This window comes from Seriola lalandi, unplaced genomic scaffold, assembly GCF_002814215.2.
Source record: "Seriola lalandi dorsalis isolate HSWRI2012SDOR001 ecotype SW California unplaced genomic scaffold, Sedor1 jcf7180002053711, whole genome shotgun sequence".
Taxonomy (NCBI): Eukaryota; Metazoa; Chordata; class Actinopteri; order Carangiformes; family Carangidae; genus Seriola; species Seriola lalandi.
In genome coordinates, this window is record NW_019524264.1 from 282,705 (window position 1) to 299,351 (window position 16,647).

At 40.6% G+C, this 16,647-nt stretch overlaps 1 protein-coding gene across 1 annotated transcript in view; it reads right to left on the minus strand.

Annotated features, from left to right (window-relative positions):
• Nucleotides 1–221: 221 nt before the first annotated feature.
• dlgap2a (discs, large (Drosophila) homolog-associated protein 2a) overlaps nt 222–16,647 on the minus strand; it is a 52,269-nt gene continuing 35,843 nt past the window's right edge. Inside the window, exons 7-12 of the mRNA XM_023401646.2 lie at nt 14,832–15,217; nt 8,971–9,059; nt 8,412–8,851; nt 8,194–8,285; nt 4,214–4,366; nt 222–3,605 (exon numbers count right to left, since the gene is read on the minus strand). Coding sequence (XP_023257414.1) covers nt 3,399–3,605; nt 4,214–4,366; nt 8,194–8,285; nt 8,412–8,851; nt 8,971–9,059; nt 14,832–15,217 — 1,367 coding nt within the window. The 3' untranslated portion in view covers nt 222–3,398. The remainder of the gene's footprint in view (nt 3,606–4,213; nt 4,367–8,193; nt 8,286–8,411; nt 8,852–8,970; nt 9,060–14,831; nt 15,218–16,647) is intronic.

Below are 16,647 nucleotides of genomic sequence, written 5' to 3' on the forward strand. Positions count from 1 at the left end.
TGACTTAAGCATGGCACCACATGTCTGAGACACTGTCACCCTACAGCTGACTTTGGTTGTTGGACTGAAAATACTTTTTAGCTCTCTGAAATGTATTGTCTGGGCTGTGCTACAAGAATGTATGATAACTAAACAATGAATAATGCATTCTGATACAGTGAAAGGTTGGTTTGAAAACTGGAAACAAATTGGAGTAAACACATCTACACTTGGAGTCATGATGGATTCAGAGCTGTTTTATGTCTTCAGGGATTTAAGTTTAACACGGATGCAAACGGTTAAAAAAGGTATGTGTAGCCAAAAAAATTTACATTATATGCTATGGTCTCTAAAATACATTTCAGCAGAATGCTGATGACACAGGGACAATGTGTATCTGTCTGTGTGGTTGTGTGTGTGAGACAGATGCAGGTCAGGCCACAGTTGGGTAGCAACAGGGAAATCAAGCCGACTCAGACGCACACTAACCCCAGATTCACCCTCTCTTTTTCTGAATCTGTCAGCACTGCGCCACGAAAACAAGATAAACACACACACACACACACACACACATATCAACAAAACACACATGCAATATTCAAATTCACTGAAATGTTAATGCTCTATGATAAATCCAAACGGTCCTACCTTTAAAGAAGCCAGGCACACTGGCACATTTAATCAACAAAAAATTTCTTAGTCATAAAAATAGACTTTCAAGTGATATTTTGATCAGCTGATAGCACACTGTGTTGCATTGATTGTTTATCTAGTACTGTATTGATTAAATAAAAAGCAGCACCGTTTGATTGATTATCCAAAGTTTTTAACAACAGACTTCAGTCTTTAGGTCAGCGATTTCAATATAATGAATAAAGATCAGCACAATTTTAGCTTTTGCTCAAGATGAGCTTGATTTAAGATCAATTTACTTAAAAGCACCTGGACGTAAACTCTGTGATGACTGTTGGTTTTCCACCTTCACATCACATACCAGGATATGGGTTGCACCAGTTAGTTGTAAATCCATTACCAAGTCTGTGTGTAAAATGCTAAAGATTTTAGAATCTCCGGGCTGATTTCAAACTAGAGATTTACAAAACTGGGTTGCACTGCAAAAACTCAAAAGACGTCTTGGCTGGTCAAGCCTTTAGTAATGTTTAAATGAGTTGCTAGGAAACACTGGCAGCATGGTCCATTCAAAAGCTATAAACAATGTAAAAAGGAAGTCACTCCAGCATCACAAACTGCACTGTCAGACTTAGGACTATTCATGCAGTTTAGAATGACCGTCATTATGCTCGCCTAACTGTCACAGTTTAGTCATTTAGCATGATGTAATTAGCAAAACGTTTTGTAATTTAATGTATGTTGTGTTATTTTTATTAAATTTAATTTAAAGCATTACTAGTTTGCATCATTTAAACGTTTGAAGCACTTTATCCAGTATCAGGTCAGATATGTTGACCATATTTCATGTGAACTCCTTGACTCTTCAATCTGAACAGGTCACATATAGCAAGCTAACGCTTGTTTGTCAGCTGGTTCAGTTAGCTATGTTGCAGTTACACCTGACACCGAGTAGGTGTAATTATATATTTTGTTACAGCTAATCTCTACGTATGAATTTGCTTGTGTAGTGCAACCCACTTTAATTTATGCAGAAATCTCCAGTTAGTTCTGTCAAACATGTTAGAACTAGGTTAAGTTTGCATTTACAAAGAGCTGGTGCAACCAGCCTCTCGAGTGTATCTCAGCATTGCGATGGTAATCAAAGGCAAATAATAATATCTAGGTAACTACGTCATGTTGTGACAAAATATCACCCACAGGTCTGCAGAGCCACAGACAACTAATATCCCATTCCTCATTTATTTCCTTTCAACGGGAGACGTGCAGAGTTTTGGTTATTTGGGACTTGCTTCCCTCTGGAATGCCTTTGCCCCAATTTCTTTTCATTACTTCTCAGTGTTTCCTAGAGGGAGTCAGTGCAGTTATGATACTGCTTAGGTAGACTTTCAGCAACACAGAACTTTTCAAGAAATATGAAAATTACAAAGCTCTGTCTTTGATTAAAGCAACTCGTATGCAGATATTTTGTTTATGTTTTGGGAGGATTTTTTTCTATCACTCCTCATTAACTGTGGCTGGGGGCGCTACTTGGAAGCGCCTGAGAGAAGTATTTTAGATGAAAACACAGCAGTTTGGTTTTGTCTGTGTGTGTGTGTGTGTGTGTGTTTGTGTGTGTTTGTGTGTGTGTGTGAGTGTGTGTGAACAAGCCCCTGTATGTATGCAACAAATCCAGATTTGTCAAAAGCAATAGAGAGGGCAGGCAAGCAGTGGATCTGTGCGAAAAAAAAATACACAATGAATATTCTTCCCGCTCACAATTCAAAAATACAACAGTACTATTGTGAACTTGGGTATGTACATTTCCCTTGGAAATAGAGACAATTGTAATAAGTGCATAAGTGCGTTTGTCTACACATTTTGATCTAAGGAGTTACACAAACCTTCATAGTTTTTTTTCTACTGCATTGACATAATGAAAATGTTGGCACAAGACTTGCATGTTTTCCGCTTCAAGTAAATGTCAATATTTGAAAGTTGGCAACAAGAACATGAGATATATAGGAAAGTTGTTTGAAATGTGCATGTTAATGAGCTGACAGATGTCAATCTAACACCAATCCAGACCATGAAAAATGTTTGACTACAACCAGATTGGGTAGAAAGCTGCATTTTTCAACACTGACCAGTCCAGAGCTTATAAGGGCTGCCTGAATAACCTTGAATGGGTGATCAGTGCCACATGCACATAGTTGAGGTATTTCAAGCATTGGCACTTTTCAAAGTTTTGAACTTACAACAATTTTGTGATATTTAGCTTGTAATTAACATTTACTCCAAAACGAACAGAGAAAAAAAGAGTCACAATGTAACCTTAAATTATTTAAAAATACTGAAGTATTACTAACTTTGACCCTTTTTGAACAACTTGAAATAAATATAATTTCTCTCATTTACTCTTTTAGCTCAAAGGCCTGGTTGCTGGTAGGTTTTCAAAGCTGCACTTTTTAAATGGCACTTTGCAAATGCTGAAAAACTACAGATGTACCCATCCAGGACATTGGATGAGAGAGCTTGTAGGCTGGGTATCGTGATCACCAGCAAACCAAGGAGAAACCCAACCAACCCATGTCAGACATACATTTCTGCTAACACTTATTCTGGCAATGGGAGAAGAGGCTTGGCACATCCTACAGACCGATGGTGATGGGCACTGAGGATGGCTATCGAGATCAGACAACAGATGGATAAAGGAAGAGTAAAGAGAGTAGCAGTCTAGAAAAAAGGCTAGTTTTAAAGTTGTTTAAACGTGGGAGCAGGGAGACATGTTGGCCCCTGACCCTATCTCCTCAAAGTCTAGTCTGAGCCTCGGGAATATAAATCTCGATGCTGTCCGCTCGCTCCGAGGCTGAGTTCTGCCGGAAAGAGGCTGCTCGCTTGGCTGCCATGAGCCGCCGACGGGCCTCTTGTCGGTGTCTGTCTGGGAGGTCTAAGGATTTCTCCCTGGTCACCGCACTCCTCTGTCGAACTGTCTTCTTTGGTACAGGAGCTGGTGGCTTTAAGAAGAAGAGAGAATAATTAATAAAACATGTTTATGTTATGTTTTTTTCAAAGCAAAGGCCTTCCCCAGAATGATTCATATTTTCTAAGCTATGCCTACATCCTTTCCTATAAGAAATGTAATATAAATAGAAAAAAACAGTACAAAATTTGCCAATTGGCCAATTAAACGTGCATAGAGAATTTTGATTAGTGTACAAATATTTATAGACAATAGTTTTCATATTATATAGCCATTAAATTGCACATTAGATGTGTGTGTGTTTTTGTTAAAAACCCTCCCATACTTTCTCCAAAACTTAGCCAACCTTGCAAAAATAAAAATAACTAAATAACTAAATAACTTAATAAATAAATTATTTTTCTTCTCCTAATAATATTTAATCCCTAATCAAAAATGCTTCATCAAGTAAATTGGAAGAATCAAACTTCTGACTGTTTCTTACATTCATATGTTTTTAATGCTTCCACAGAAAAGCGCTGAATCACTTCCAGTCTTTGAAGTTTTGTCAGGATCATTATACAAAATACATGCACCCGACAAAGCAGTAACATCTTCAGGCTACCTGGGTTCATGGCTAACACTGCCAGGGGAACTTCTCACCTTCTTCTCTGGGCTGTCGACGGGCCTCCAGTTGTTGTTCTTGATCTGCTGCAGCTGGTCAAACTTCATGGTGACGTCGTCGATGGAGAGCTGCAGTAGGTCCCAGAACCCGGCCAGGTCCTGAGAGGTTGGCCGCGGCATGGCACTAGGGTCCTACATGAGATGCAGGTGAGAGGAGTTACAACAAAGATGGTATTAATGTCTGCGGTGACATTAAGTAATGAACCAGATAGTGGAAAAGAGAAAAAGTCCAGAAACTGAAAACAGAACTTTGTTTTTCCTTCTTTCCTCTTTCATCAATCATCTCACAACCCCTCAGATTTATCTTGTATTCCTGTATATAAATAAATTCAAACTAGCAGCTGCAACAGTGACATGCTGCTTACACGCTGATGCGTCACTATTAATCAGCTGATGATGTCATATATAACAATATATCAGACCAAAACTGTACTTTTACTTTAAAACTTTCACTACATTTTACTTATGCGCTTTTGTTTATGTACTTTTAATTAAGTAGGAATTAAACTTTAAATGGACTTTTCTGTGTTGGTACTTTTACTTAAGTGATGGATCTGGATATCTCCTCCACCTCTGCACATGAGCACGTGGACATGAAGACAGTCATGACCATAGTGGTCAGTGCACTTCGGCTTAGATCCACTAGATGTCCTTATCACACTCAAAACAGGCATGGATACTAGTTTTGGGCTTTTGGTTGAAATGAGGGATAACAACTTGTGATGGAGACCAATCCTGTCATATTTCCATGGATGAGCTTAGAAATAATAAACTGCCTTTGTCAATTGGGTCCTATTCACCACTTGAAACCTGAAATGAAGTGAACATCAGATTGAAGAGCGTTTCATTGTCTCTGGTTTTAATGAGTCACAAGAATCTGTGCTAACACTCTTTTTTTTTTTAGATAATAAGAGTAAGTCCACATCTTTGTTCACTTCTTCTTGGGTGATCTACAAAGAGACACTGTGGCTGGACTAATCTATGGTACAACAATAGTGTGAAAAAGACAATTTTCTTAACAATGGTCTAATCATACAAGGAGCTCCTTCCACACCACACTGTGTAATTTATTCAGGACCTTTTAAAGAACACGGAGCTGATAATACAAAGGTCATGAGTTTGCTTTCTGTATGAACTATTGACATTTAAGAAGCGATGTTGAGTACGTTAAATTTTTCACTGTGACTAAAGAAACCGAGTATTAAAGAAAGTGTGTATAATAAAGATGTTCACTTGTTCAAGTCAACCTCGTGTTTCAGGTTGGTTTTTCATTTCTTTCAATGCGTCTCAGGCCAGCAGAATCTGCAGCTTAGTCAGTGTCAGACTCCAGATTCCAGAAACCGTGGACCTGCTTAAACAAAACATCTAAGAAGGGACGTGCCGACTCTACAACCCCAGCGACATTCCCACACTCACGCTCGAAACCTTATGACATTTAGATTATGTGGCTGGTGAAGGGTGCTGCTGCCTGATGGTCTAACAGACGTGCAGTATGATGGCAGTGCCTGGTGCTATCCGCGCTACAGCCATGGGAGAGTTATTATATTATTTTTTTCCAGCTTTGTTTCCTGTGGTTTATTTCTCCCCCTTTCAATGTGGCATCATATCCTGCTACAGGATCCTGTTTTTACCAGAATAAATGGTAAATGGACTGCACTTATATATAGTTATTTTCTAGTTATAGACTACTCAAACCCCTCTTATAATAGAAGCCACATTCACCCCACTCACACAAACATTCGTACAGTGCTTTTTCCCTACACATGTAGCGCTATTCTATCGTATACGCACATTCACACACTGATGATACATCAGTTGCAATGTGGGGTTCAGTATCTTGCCCAAGGACACATTGAAATGCGGACTGGAGGAGGCGGGAATAAAACCACCAACCTGACTTTATCTGACTTTGACTTTAAACATTAATGATCCTCTAAAAGGAAAATCTTATGACATCACAGAAACAAACAAAAAATGTGAATGAAAAAGACATTTGTCAGCTAGCTTTAGACCAACTGTGCTTTGTTTCATGTTTACAGTAATCTTACTGTGATATTTGTAATGTCAAATGGCGTGACTAAAATTTGCATATAATTCTCATCGAGTCATCGTTTTACTTTCATATTTGTTTAGCATTTTGGGATCAGTATAACTCTTTTCTTGTGCAGCAAAAGAATCAAAAAAACATACCATAAGATTTTAAAGATCATAGCATCCATCAGGTGAGGTAAGCTGGGAACACATTTCTGTTATCTGTAATTACCGTGGAACTGCCTCAGCACTTCATCAGCTTTATTCTGACCCCTGACCTTGAGATGTTCTGCAAACGGTCTCGGAAGTCTTAAGGCTTCAAGTATCCAGAGCTGCCAGATTTAGGAAGAGTCAGAGTAAGTTTTAAACCCTGGCTGTGTCAGTGTGTGCTTTTAATCCTGGAGCTCCTCCCAGAGAAGTGCTCCACGCAAACTGTTTGTCTCTTTTCAGAGTCGAGCTTTATGAAAGTCGATCCATGAGGTAGAGAGAAGCAGGCTGATAAAACGCAATTAGACGTCTTTTCAAACTGCAAATTCGTGAGCATTTATTTCACAAGTGAAGCCAAAACGTGCTGTGAGTATTGATCTTTATGCATTTGCCATGTGGAGAAATGATGCAGCTGTTTGTAATGAAGAAGTTGCAGAGTAAACCTGCATAATACCGTCTCCTTTAGAGGACAAAACGCACTTGACTTGGTCTAAAAGGCTGGTTCTCTGTATCTAATCCCCATGCAATTCCCATTCCCCCCAGGATGAGCAGTTTCTGCTTCACATTGCAAATACAGCATCACTATCTCTCATAACTCTACCCCAACTTCATTTGAAATATTGGGTGCTTGGCTCAGATCAATAAAACCAGTTGTGAACAGTGCAAAGAAAAATGTGAGGCGGAAATCCCTGACCCTGTGTGTGCTCCTGACCCCCTGGATGAGCGATAGAGCGGCTTGCTGTCTGGATATTTAGCTCCATTTAAACCTCCGGTTTGGCTCAGCCCTCAGCTCTCTTCTCTTGTCCTCTCAGGAGCGAGCTGCATCGCAGAGAACACGTCCATCCACGCTCGTGTATTGTTCATTTCAAAACATTCAGGTCACATATAAATGTGCTATTGAGCTACTGATTCTCCGCATTGTAGCTTTCCACAATCAATGCCATACTCAAGGAGTTTTGATTCAGTTTGATAGTGCCAGTGAAAGCACTAAATGTGGACCACAGGTTGGAGAACTAAGGTTGTGAGGCCACGTAAAGGAGTGTGGAGCTGTTTTTAAAGACAAAAGTTTTTTTTTTTGTCTTGTTTCTTTCTTTCACACTGCAACCGAGGCACAATAATTTCTCTTCCTATTAATTAAAATTCAGATATGATGTTTTCTAATTTTTGCGTATAGAAGAAAGTTGAGTGGAGTAACATTACTTAGATTCTGACCTGGGCCTGACGAATGGACTGAAAAACTGGATGTCCTACATGTGACTTGAACTCTAAGTTTGTCTGAGTTGCCACGAAAATAACTAAATTAGATTTTTTTACTGACACAGAGACATTATCTATAAATTCCTACATAGACAAAACAGACCATATAGTTTTATACGTCTTTTCTTTTTGTTTTATGCTTTGCCATATATGGATAATCATATGCCAAACACTTACTATCCACCGTTTCCAGTGATCATGTTAGTACAGTGTTGTTTCTGTTGTCTCTTTTATTCTTGTTGAGATATATGCAAAAGATCATCTGATAAAATTTTCTTTCCACAACACAACTTGACTCAACTAGAGTTAGCATGAAGGTCAAAAATAATAATATTATATAAGTGCATTTCACTTGCAAAAGTATAGTATGTGTGAGTGTGTGTTGGTGTGTGTGTGTGTCTGTGTGAGAGAGAGAGAGAGAGAGAGAGCACTCACATACTGCCTCTCTTTGATAGGTTTCTTACCAGGTTTTGCTGACACAGCCAGTAGAATTGCTGAAATTTCTGAGACATGAGCAGCTGAGCGCTTCCCACTGCACTTCGGATCTTGCCTAGGACTGAGACACACACACACAGCATATCAAATACTGTACAACACACACAGCGCCATAGGTTCAGTGTAGCACATTAAAAAAAAAAAATCAAAAATCAGAAATATAGGAAGCTTTCAGCAGACCACTCACTGTCCTCTGTCAGGTCATTCTCTTCAGCTTCTGCCTCCATCTCTTTGCACCAGCCCTCCATCCTCTTGGTCTCTGTGTGGAGCAGTTGCATGAACCAGCTCCCATCCCTCCGCAGGGAGGGGGACGCCCTGCCCGACTCGCCTGACGAGACCGCGCTCTCCCGTGGGGAGGGGGGTTCCAGCTGCCAGGTGGTCTCACTGGTCGTCTCCCTGGGGCTGGGGGGTTCAGCAGGGGTACGGTAATCTTCACGGTAGCTGAAGAGCCCCTGGGTGCGAACGGTTCGCACAGCCCCGTACTGTGTAGGCGTGCTGGGCTCTGAGTGACGCTGGAAGCCCCCACCAAACTGCAGGCCTTTGTCCTCCATGGTAGGGAAGCCCTCCAACTCCATGTCAGCCTGCACAGCTGCAGTCACGCTGTTGGAGCGTTTGAACCTGCCCTGTCTGCAGAGATACACATACACAGCCTAAAATTACAAATAATGGTAGTAACAATGGGGCTGTTGTTTGTAAAAGTTAGAGAAAAACATCCAAAGATTACACAATTTAAATCATTATCTCACCCTTTCTTGTCATCTTCTACCTGGATCCCAACAGAGTGGTACTCCCGTAAGCCTTTGCTTTCAGATTCAGAGTCTGTGGCTGCTTCCACCTAATATGAGGAAATGAAACAAATCAACAGTGCCTCTCATTATGTGAGTGACCATTCCCCAGTGTTACTGGGTTTTATTGGTTTGGGACTGGACAGAGCACCTTAACTGTACAGTGCCTGTCTGAAAGTAAACACTGTATGATTTACAGAGGCTGTAAAGGTAACAGACTGAAGAGGTTTACTACAGAGGAGTTTGGGCTGTGCTGCATGTTATGCCGCACACTATATAATGCCTCAACATGCTCATTAACTGAAAATTTGTAATGTTTATGTTTTATTATTTTCAGATTTCTGCTCATCAAGCTGTTGCTGTGCTGCAGTGCTGTGTTTAAATGAGTATGAGCAACACACATGTGCAATATTATAGTTCTCAAATTCAGGTCATATGATTTACAATAAAATAGAAATACAAGAAGCAAAAAAATTAAGGTATTTTCTTGTGCTGTAATCAATATTTTTGAAACTGGCAGGACTCCATCGGGGTTAAAGTCGTTCCAATCAGTATTTTTATCTGAACAATAGGTCACATAACTATGTTTTGGCTCACTCTCACCATGCTAGCATAGTCTCTCAACACAGGCAGCGTTTTTAGTGGTAAAGCTCTGTTAAACCCACTGTACTCCGTCAGCCTAGCACCAAACGGCAGCTACATAAAGTTAGCAACTAACTGAGAAACAATGACGACTGTTTAGTCGCTAAAGAGTAAAAATATTTCTCACAGAAATATTTTTATACCAAAACAAACCTAACAGGAGAGTGAACATTGGATTTTTACAGTCTTCAGGTAGCCAGGAACATCACTTCAAATGCGCGCTAATGGAGCTAACAAGTTAGCCGTATCAACTTTATAAGGTCATAATAAGCCAATGTTGTATTTGCATCCTGTTATACTGCCTCCAAAATCCACTGAAAAACTGCTCAATACTGTAAGTGAGGTAGTATGTATTGGCCAAGTATTCATGACTGTGTGACCATAGTTACGCAGTGACAGATAGGGCAACATTAGTGGATATTATGGGATGGGAAGCAAGAGTGAGTGATGATGATCCTCCCTGCTGCTGCGTGGCTGAGAACCTGATCCAGCAGCCCAGACTCAGAGACTCTTTATCGCTGCCTGCACCACTCCCTGGAGCCCCACATTTTACTGGCTTTATGGAAACCCTGTCACTGCTCACCATTTCTGCTGGTTCTTTTTATCTGTCACTTTTTCCTTGTTTCTCTCATCTCTCTCTCTTTTTTTTTTTTTTATTTCTTTGCTTTCACTTCTCTCTTTGTCTAGAGTTCACAATTTCCTGCTGGCTTACTGTCACAATCTTTTTCTTTCTTTGGTGTCTTAAGCCTCTCTTGGTCTTTTTTGTATTATCAGTCTTTCTTCTTTAGTGCCCACTGAGCCTTTTTTTCATCGTGACTGTATCAGAAATGGTCTGCACATCCAAAGTTTGATAGTTCAGAGTGGCCGATGTGGTTACTGGTAGGAAGCGATGTGCCATTTCTTTCCTTTTGAATGTAGCTCTCCTGGATTCACTTTTTCTACGATATCTATCTTTTGATTAGTGTGTTTCTTTATAACACGGAGTGCACTAAAAAGAAATCAGTTTATTTTTCTGTCATATCAGGAACATCAATCGTGCCTTTGCCACCAGAATGATTGCAGGAGCCATCCAGAAATGTCCATATGAGGCCTCTGACATTCATAAATCTTCAGCGAGAGTTTGCAAGAGTGAGTCAAAGGCACGGGTTCAAAAAAGGGTGGCCTTGTGTCGTGGAGAAATGTCAACCCCATCTTTGGTGTGGAGTGGTCAGTATTAAAGCTGGGGAGTGACATTTTTGGAGAGCCATTTTGTATTCTGTCAGGCCGTTTGGGAGAAGCTGTTAGCGGGAAGGAAATGAGTGTGGAGCAGCTCGCCGAGGTGACCTCCATTACTTTGTGTTAGAAGCAGAGCAGAGTCCAACTCATGAGGAGAGGATGAGTTTCATCTCTGTGATGGATAAAGACTGAAGGAAGACAAAACATCCAGGAGGCCGTGAGATTTATGTCCTATAGGCTTACCTACCCTGGAGACGTTTAGGTGTATGTATATAGAGATATGCTGGACACACACACACACACACACACACACACACACACACACACACACACACACACACGCTGCATCGGTAATCACAGTCACAATTTCAGCACAGGTGTGGAAACTGTGAGCATCAGCGGAAAGTCGAACAGAGCCACTGCGACTTTCATCCAAAACACACAAACACCACCTGGTGACTTTTGCCAGCCAGTGGCCGCGTTTAAGGTTAAAAGCTTTGACTTCCGCTTTATACAACTTCATTACGGCTCCAATTAAAACTATTTCAGTAAATAAATCAATCAGCGCTTTAGAACACAAACACGTCGCAGCTTTAACGTAGCAAAAGTGCAGCTGCAAAGTGGCCTCTGAGGGCTACGGGAAGTCAATACGACACCACGTCCACACGGGCAGAGATTAAAAACACGTTGACCTTCTGAGATAGAGGGTGTGAAAAGCAAACGGCAGATCAATGCAGAGGCTGGCTAATTCAGGTTAATTATGCTTCCAGTAGCAGGTGAAACAGACTGATTGGCCATATGATATGATGAGGTCAACAAAGCCTGTCTGCTATGTAGATAAATCGATATTTGAAAAGTCCCAAGAGTCGCTTGCTGTAACATGTTATTGTCATCACATCGACGGAAATTATCAACTAACGAGCAGGAAACAATATGGGCTTGAAGTTAGACAGAGCATCTCATGCATGGAGAGCGAACGCAACAGCCTCAAAGAAATATAATCTCTAAAATGTTTATTTTCTGAATTATTAATTCAACTACATTTTCTGTAGTTTTTAAATAGAGCTTGTTTTCGGAAATTCCTTTGACAATAAACAAACTCAGCTAAATAAACTCTAATTACGATCTATAACTCTGAATTTTATCTCTATTTAGCCTAGTAACCAGAATAAACACTTCTTAAGCCTTTGATTCCCCAACATAAATGCCACACTACGAAGAATAAAATGTAGAATTATTTATTTCTGTGGATCAAAAAGTTATCCAAATAAAATATTTTAAGTATAAATCACTGGATTCTGCAAAAAAAAAAAAAAAAAAAAATCCACCGTATGTAAGTTTATAACTAGAATTGAAGTCCAATTCCACCAGGTTGATAAAAATAAATAAAAACTGAGGTCATGGCCTAAGTGTCCTAAAAGGCAGCCACGCTCAGCACCAACACGCTGATACTGTGAAGTTCAGACAATCAAACAGACATTCAGAGTGGTGGTGGACTGGCGGTGAGGGGCTGGATGCTTCCAAAGGGAGTTCCTGGGACACTTCTTCTTTTTTTTTTAAAGAAATGTTGTTGCCAAGCTGCCTTCTCTGCATCTCAGTCCCTCTCAGATGTTTCTGTAAATATAGACCTTTATTGCACCTACATTACTAACCAAATGTGCTTATGGACTTTACACACATCACTGCAGCCAATTTGGAAGCCAATACAATTCTCTGTCGCTCTCATTCACATTTGCACACATGCACACACACACAAATACATATTTACTTTCTCCCTGGCTGCTCTTCCCATAACTACACTTCCTCTCATCCTCCTGAACGGCGTCCTGCTCTTTCTGCTTCACACTTAGCTCCTCCACACTGTATTTGATCTGTATTCACCTCTGCTGGTAATGAACAAGCTAAATCCGAGCTGCATGTGCGCTGATTTGGAAAGATGGAGCCTCGATTGCGCTTCGCCCACTGCGAAGTTTGGTGAGGCATGACAATGAGCTCTGCTATTTAAAATTAGCACTCATCAGTGTGGTTAGGCGGCAGATCGGCCTTGGATGACTGACTCTGACTCTCACTAACAGGAAACAGAAACTGTAAGTACTGTATGTGGGTGAGGTATTAAGTGTCTGACAGAGAGTAGCGTAAAGAGTTATCTGCTCACTCACTGAGTGGTGAGGTGATACGAGGAAGACACTGAGCAAATGAATGAATACATGACGAGGCGGTGTACGAGGCAGGAAAGTAATGTAACCTGGTCACTGCGAAACTTGCTTTTACGCTCAGCTGATTTGTCTCTCCAAAGCTTCTACATTTTTGAAACAAGGCTGCAATTAAATGTATCAGTGATTAATGACGATGGCTCAGATATGGGCCACACTGACTCATTTTTGTTCTCCACACGCATGTGGAACCTGTGCTGCCTGTGCTGTACTGTCTTTCTGCTCAGTAAAAGTGAGTAAGTCTAGCAATCTGTTGTTTGTTGTGGAGTTTTCACATACAGATTTTTTCTTTTCATTCCAAGCCAATCCTGCCACAGCAATACTTTGCTTATCTGAAGTCTTTATAGACGCAGGCACACAAGTAACATGGTAGAAGTATATTTATGTGTCCACTTGACCTGGGGTTCACCAAGCTGTGCAATGTTACTGCATTAACCAAGTTTCTCTTAATCCTTCGTTTTAATTATCGTGATCACTTTGCGATGACTTCATTCCTTAAACTCTGTGTAAACTGGGAGAGAGCAGAGAGTAACCAGGTTTCTGCAGACTGAATTCCAGTACATCATTTTAATAGCGTATAAGAAGTAATGTGTTGGAGGCTGTTTTTCATTGCTCGCATTTACACATAATGGTGAAATATAATGTTTGGGTTCTGAAACATGCTGCTGGATACTCTCTAAGTCTGGATGTGATAGAACGCAGCAAGTGTAGCAGGATCAATTGACTTTGAAGGGATAATTTATCCACTGGCCGACTCCCCGATGGCAACATCTGACAGTCAATGGCTTCAGTGTAATTTGGGTGTTAGACCAATCTCCAGCCAAAGGACTTTATTAATATCAGCTGAAAAAAACTCAGCAATTACCCTTTAAGGTGCGCTTGATTTATTTTGCAACAGCACCCAACGACATTGAAACATATCCAGAATTTTCAAATATTTGAAAGGTTTTTGAGTTCAACTTTGCACTTGTCTAAGCAAGTCCGACAGTCAGCAGAGAGGGGGGTGAGCGTGTGAATGAATGCATAGATTTATGGGTGGGAAAGAGAATAATAATTGAGTTAGTACTCTCAGGAAAGATAAGAGGAAAGTAAATGTGGACAGAGGGAATCATAATGATAAAGAGGTGCTGAGAACCCAAGTATATGAACCAAGAAAAATAAAGGGCAGAAAACTACTCACGAAGCACAGCATAAGAGAAGATACCATCCATGACTTTTAAATTCTGAAATTCCTTGAGTAACTTTGATAGTTTGCTTTGAAAAGACACTGAGGTGGTGATGTGAGCTGCCACAGATTCCTCTCTTTTTGTTCTGCCACAGACCTGCAACCTTTGGACTGTGACATGAGATCAACAACACCAGGGCCTCAGCCAGTATCAAAGAATGAGGAAAACAAACCAAAGTAAGATCACAGAGAGTGGGAGATGGAGAGGGACGAAGAAGTAAAGGAGGAGGAGAGGAGAGAAGCAGAGAGAGGGATTGTGAATGAGAAAGAGGGAAAGGTACAGTAAGTGGAGAGGGAGTGAATGGACCATGGAGTGAACGATCATTCACTAAAACCTGCTCCAGCATGAGTTGAATCTTAATTGATTGATTGCAGTAATATGACTCACTCTTGCTATTTTTAGCTGCTGGAAAGAGAGCAGTGTTTCTGAGTTGAATGTATGTGTGTGAGAATATTCTGTATCATTATGCAACCAAGAATAGGTTTGTGGTTGTGGTGGATCTTTTCATCATACAGACAAGACTGACCTGTATCCCTATAGACGACCGAGGTGTCTTGAGGTACTCCTCAGCCTTGGACACCAAGATGGCCTTGTCGCAGGTGAGCACCGAGCTGTGGCTGTCTGTGGACGGGTGTCTTTTTCCGGCCATGACTCCGGCCGCCTCCATGGCTATAGTCACGGCCTTGGTGCTGTCCAGGCTGTCAGTGGAGTTATAGAGCGCCCTGCCTGGTCTCAGCCCCAGGCTGAGACCATCAGGGGCCCACATCCCACCATGAGGATGTCTCCCCTCGTGGTAAGCGTCCTGGGTGGACTCGGTGCTGCTCTGGGCCGTGATGGAGATGAGGGGTTTGGAGGTGGTGCGTGGTGGGACAGGAGGAGGAGTCTTCTTGTAGTTGGGTGTGTAGGTGATGGCTGGAAAAAGGTGGAAAGACATAATTATTTGAAAAGTTATCTTCAATGTTGATAACTTGTCGCGGCCGTCATGGAAGGTGAAAACTATTTATTTTTCAAGAAACAGAAAAAACAGCCTTTCTGGTTTGTGACAGTGCATTTTCTAGATAACACAATTATGTTTTAGGTCTTTTTTAATACATAGGGCAAGTGTCTAAACCCACCCCAAAGACCATTTCATTCATCAATTTATTTGCAAACCTAAAAATAACAAAATATGACTTGATGGGCATCAGCAAATAATATATGAACTTTGATCTGAAGACTTATTCATTGATTGAAACCATAGTACATACCTGTGTAATAGTAAAAGTGAATCTTTGAACCACCCTGTACAAAGTCTAAATCAGTATTCCATCTACTCTTTCACGTCACCCTTTAGAAATTCGGATTTAAAGGTTAAAAAACAACATTGACACCGTACTCCATTCTCAGTGACCATCCCACCTCACACATGCCTTAAGGGATGAGGCTGGTGATGTTCTATGTCTTTACTAGTGTCTACAAATCCTATGAGAAGACCAAAACCAACAACGTGTTAGTTTATCTCGCAACTTCCCTATTTTGTCTGTTTAGTCCCAACCTTATCTCATCAAAGTAAATATTTCAATCTTTAAAAATGGCTCGTGAAATATATAACTTTAAATTAAAAAAAGTTCAGTAATTTCCTAAAACAGCCGGTTCATGTAATTTCCATTAATTGTTACTCAAACGGAGTGACTGCACATTTATTGGGGACTATTTTCAGCTGCGGATTAATACACATTCAGAACTCTAGTTAGTATTTACATAAGCAGGAGGACAGTATGTCGTTATCCAATTAATGGGATCTCACCACACTGTTCTATCACTGATTTTGTCCATTTCTTTTTTTTTTTACAGTGGTAGTAGAGATAGACAGGAAAGGCAGGGGGAGAGGGAGAGAGAGAGAGAGAGAGAGAGATAGAGAGAGAGAGAGAGGATGACATGAATCCGACCTGCCGCGGTAAGGACTTTGGCAGAAACAACCTGTGGACACCACGTATTCTTACCCAGTTATTATATGGCAAGAGGCTGATTTGACTTCCGATATATTAGCACTTAATATTAGAACTTAATTAATGTACTTTCATTAATGACCTCATTAGCATATGTGGAGAGCTAATATCGTAGCGATTATAATGATGGGACATTAGGCAGAAAAACTATTTGTTTCCTCTTTATAAATTTTAGGTTGGTTTGGTTGTTGAATATGAGTTTAAGCATGACTTATTGCACACTTTGAAAGGTGGGTTTTATGTTTGTATTGCTATATTCCTCCTGATCATCTTATTGATCTCAGCTCCTGTCTAAGTGAGTACTTTCTTTTCAAGAGGTGCGTTTTGCCTCTCCACTAGTGTAGAAACCCCTTT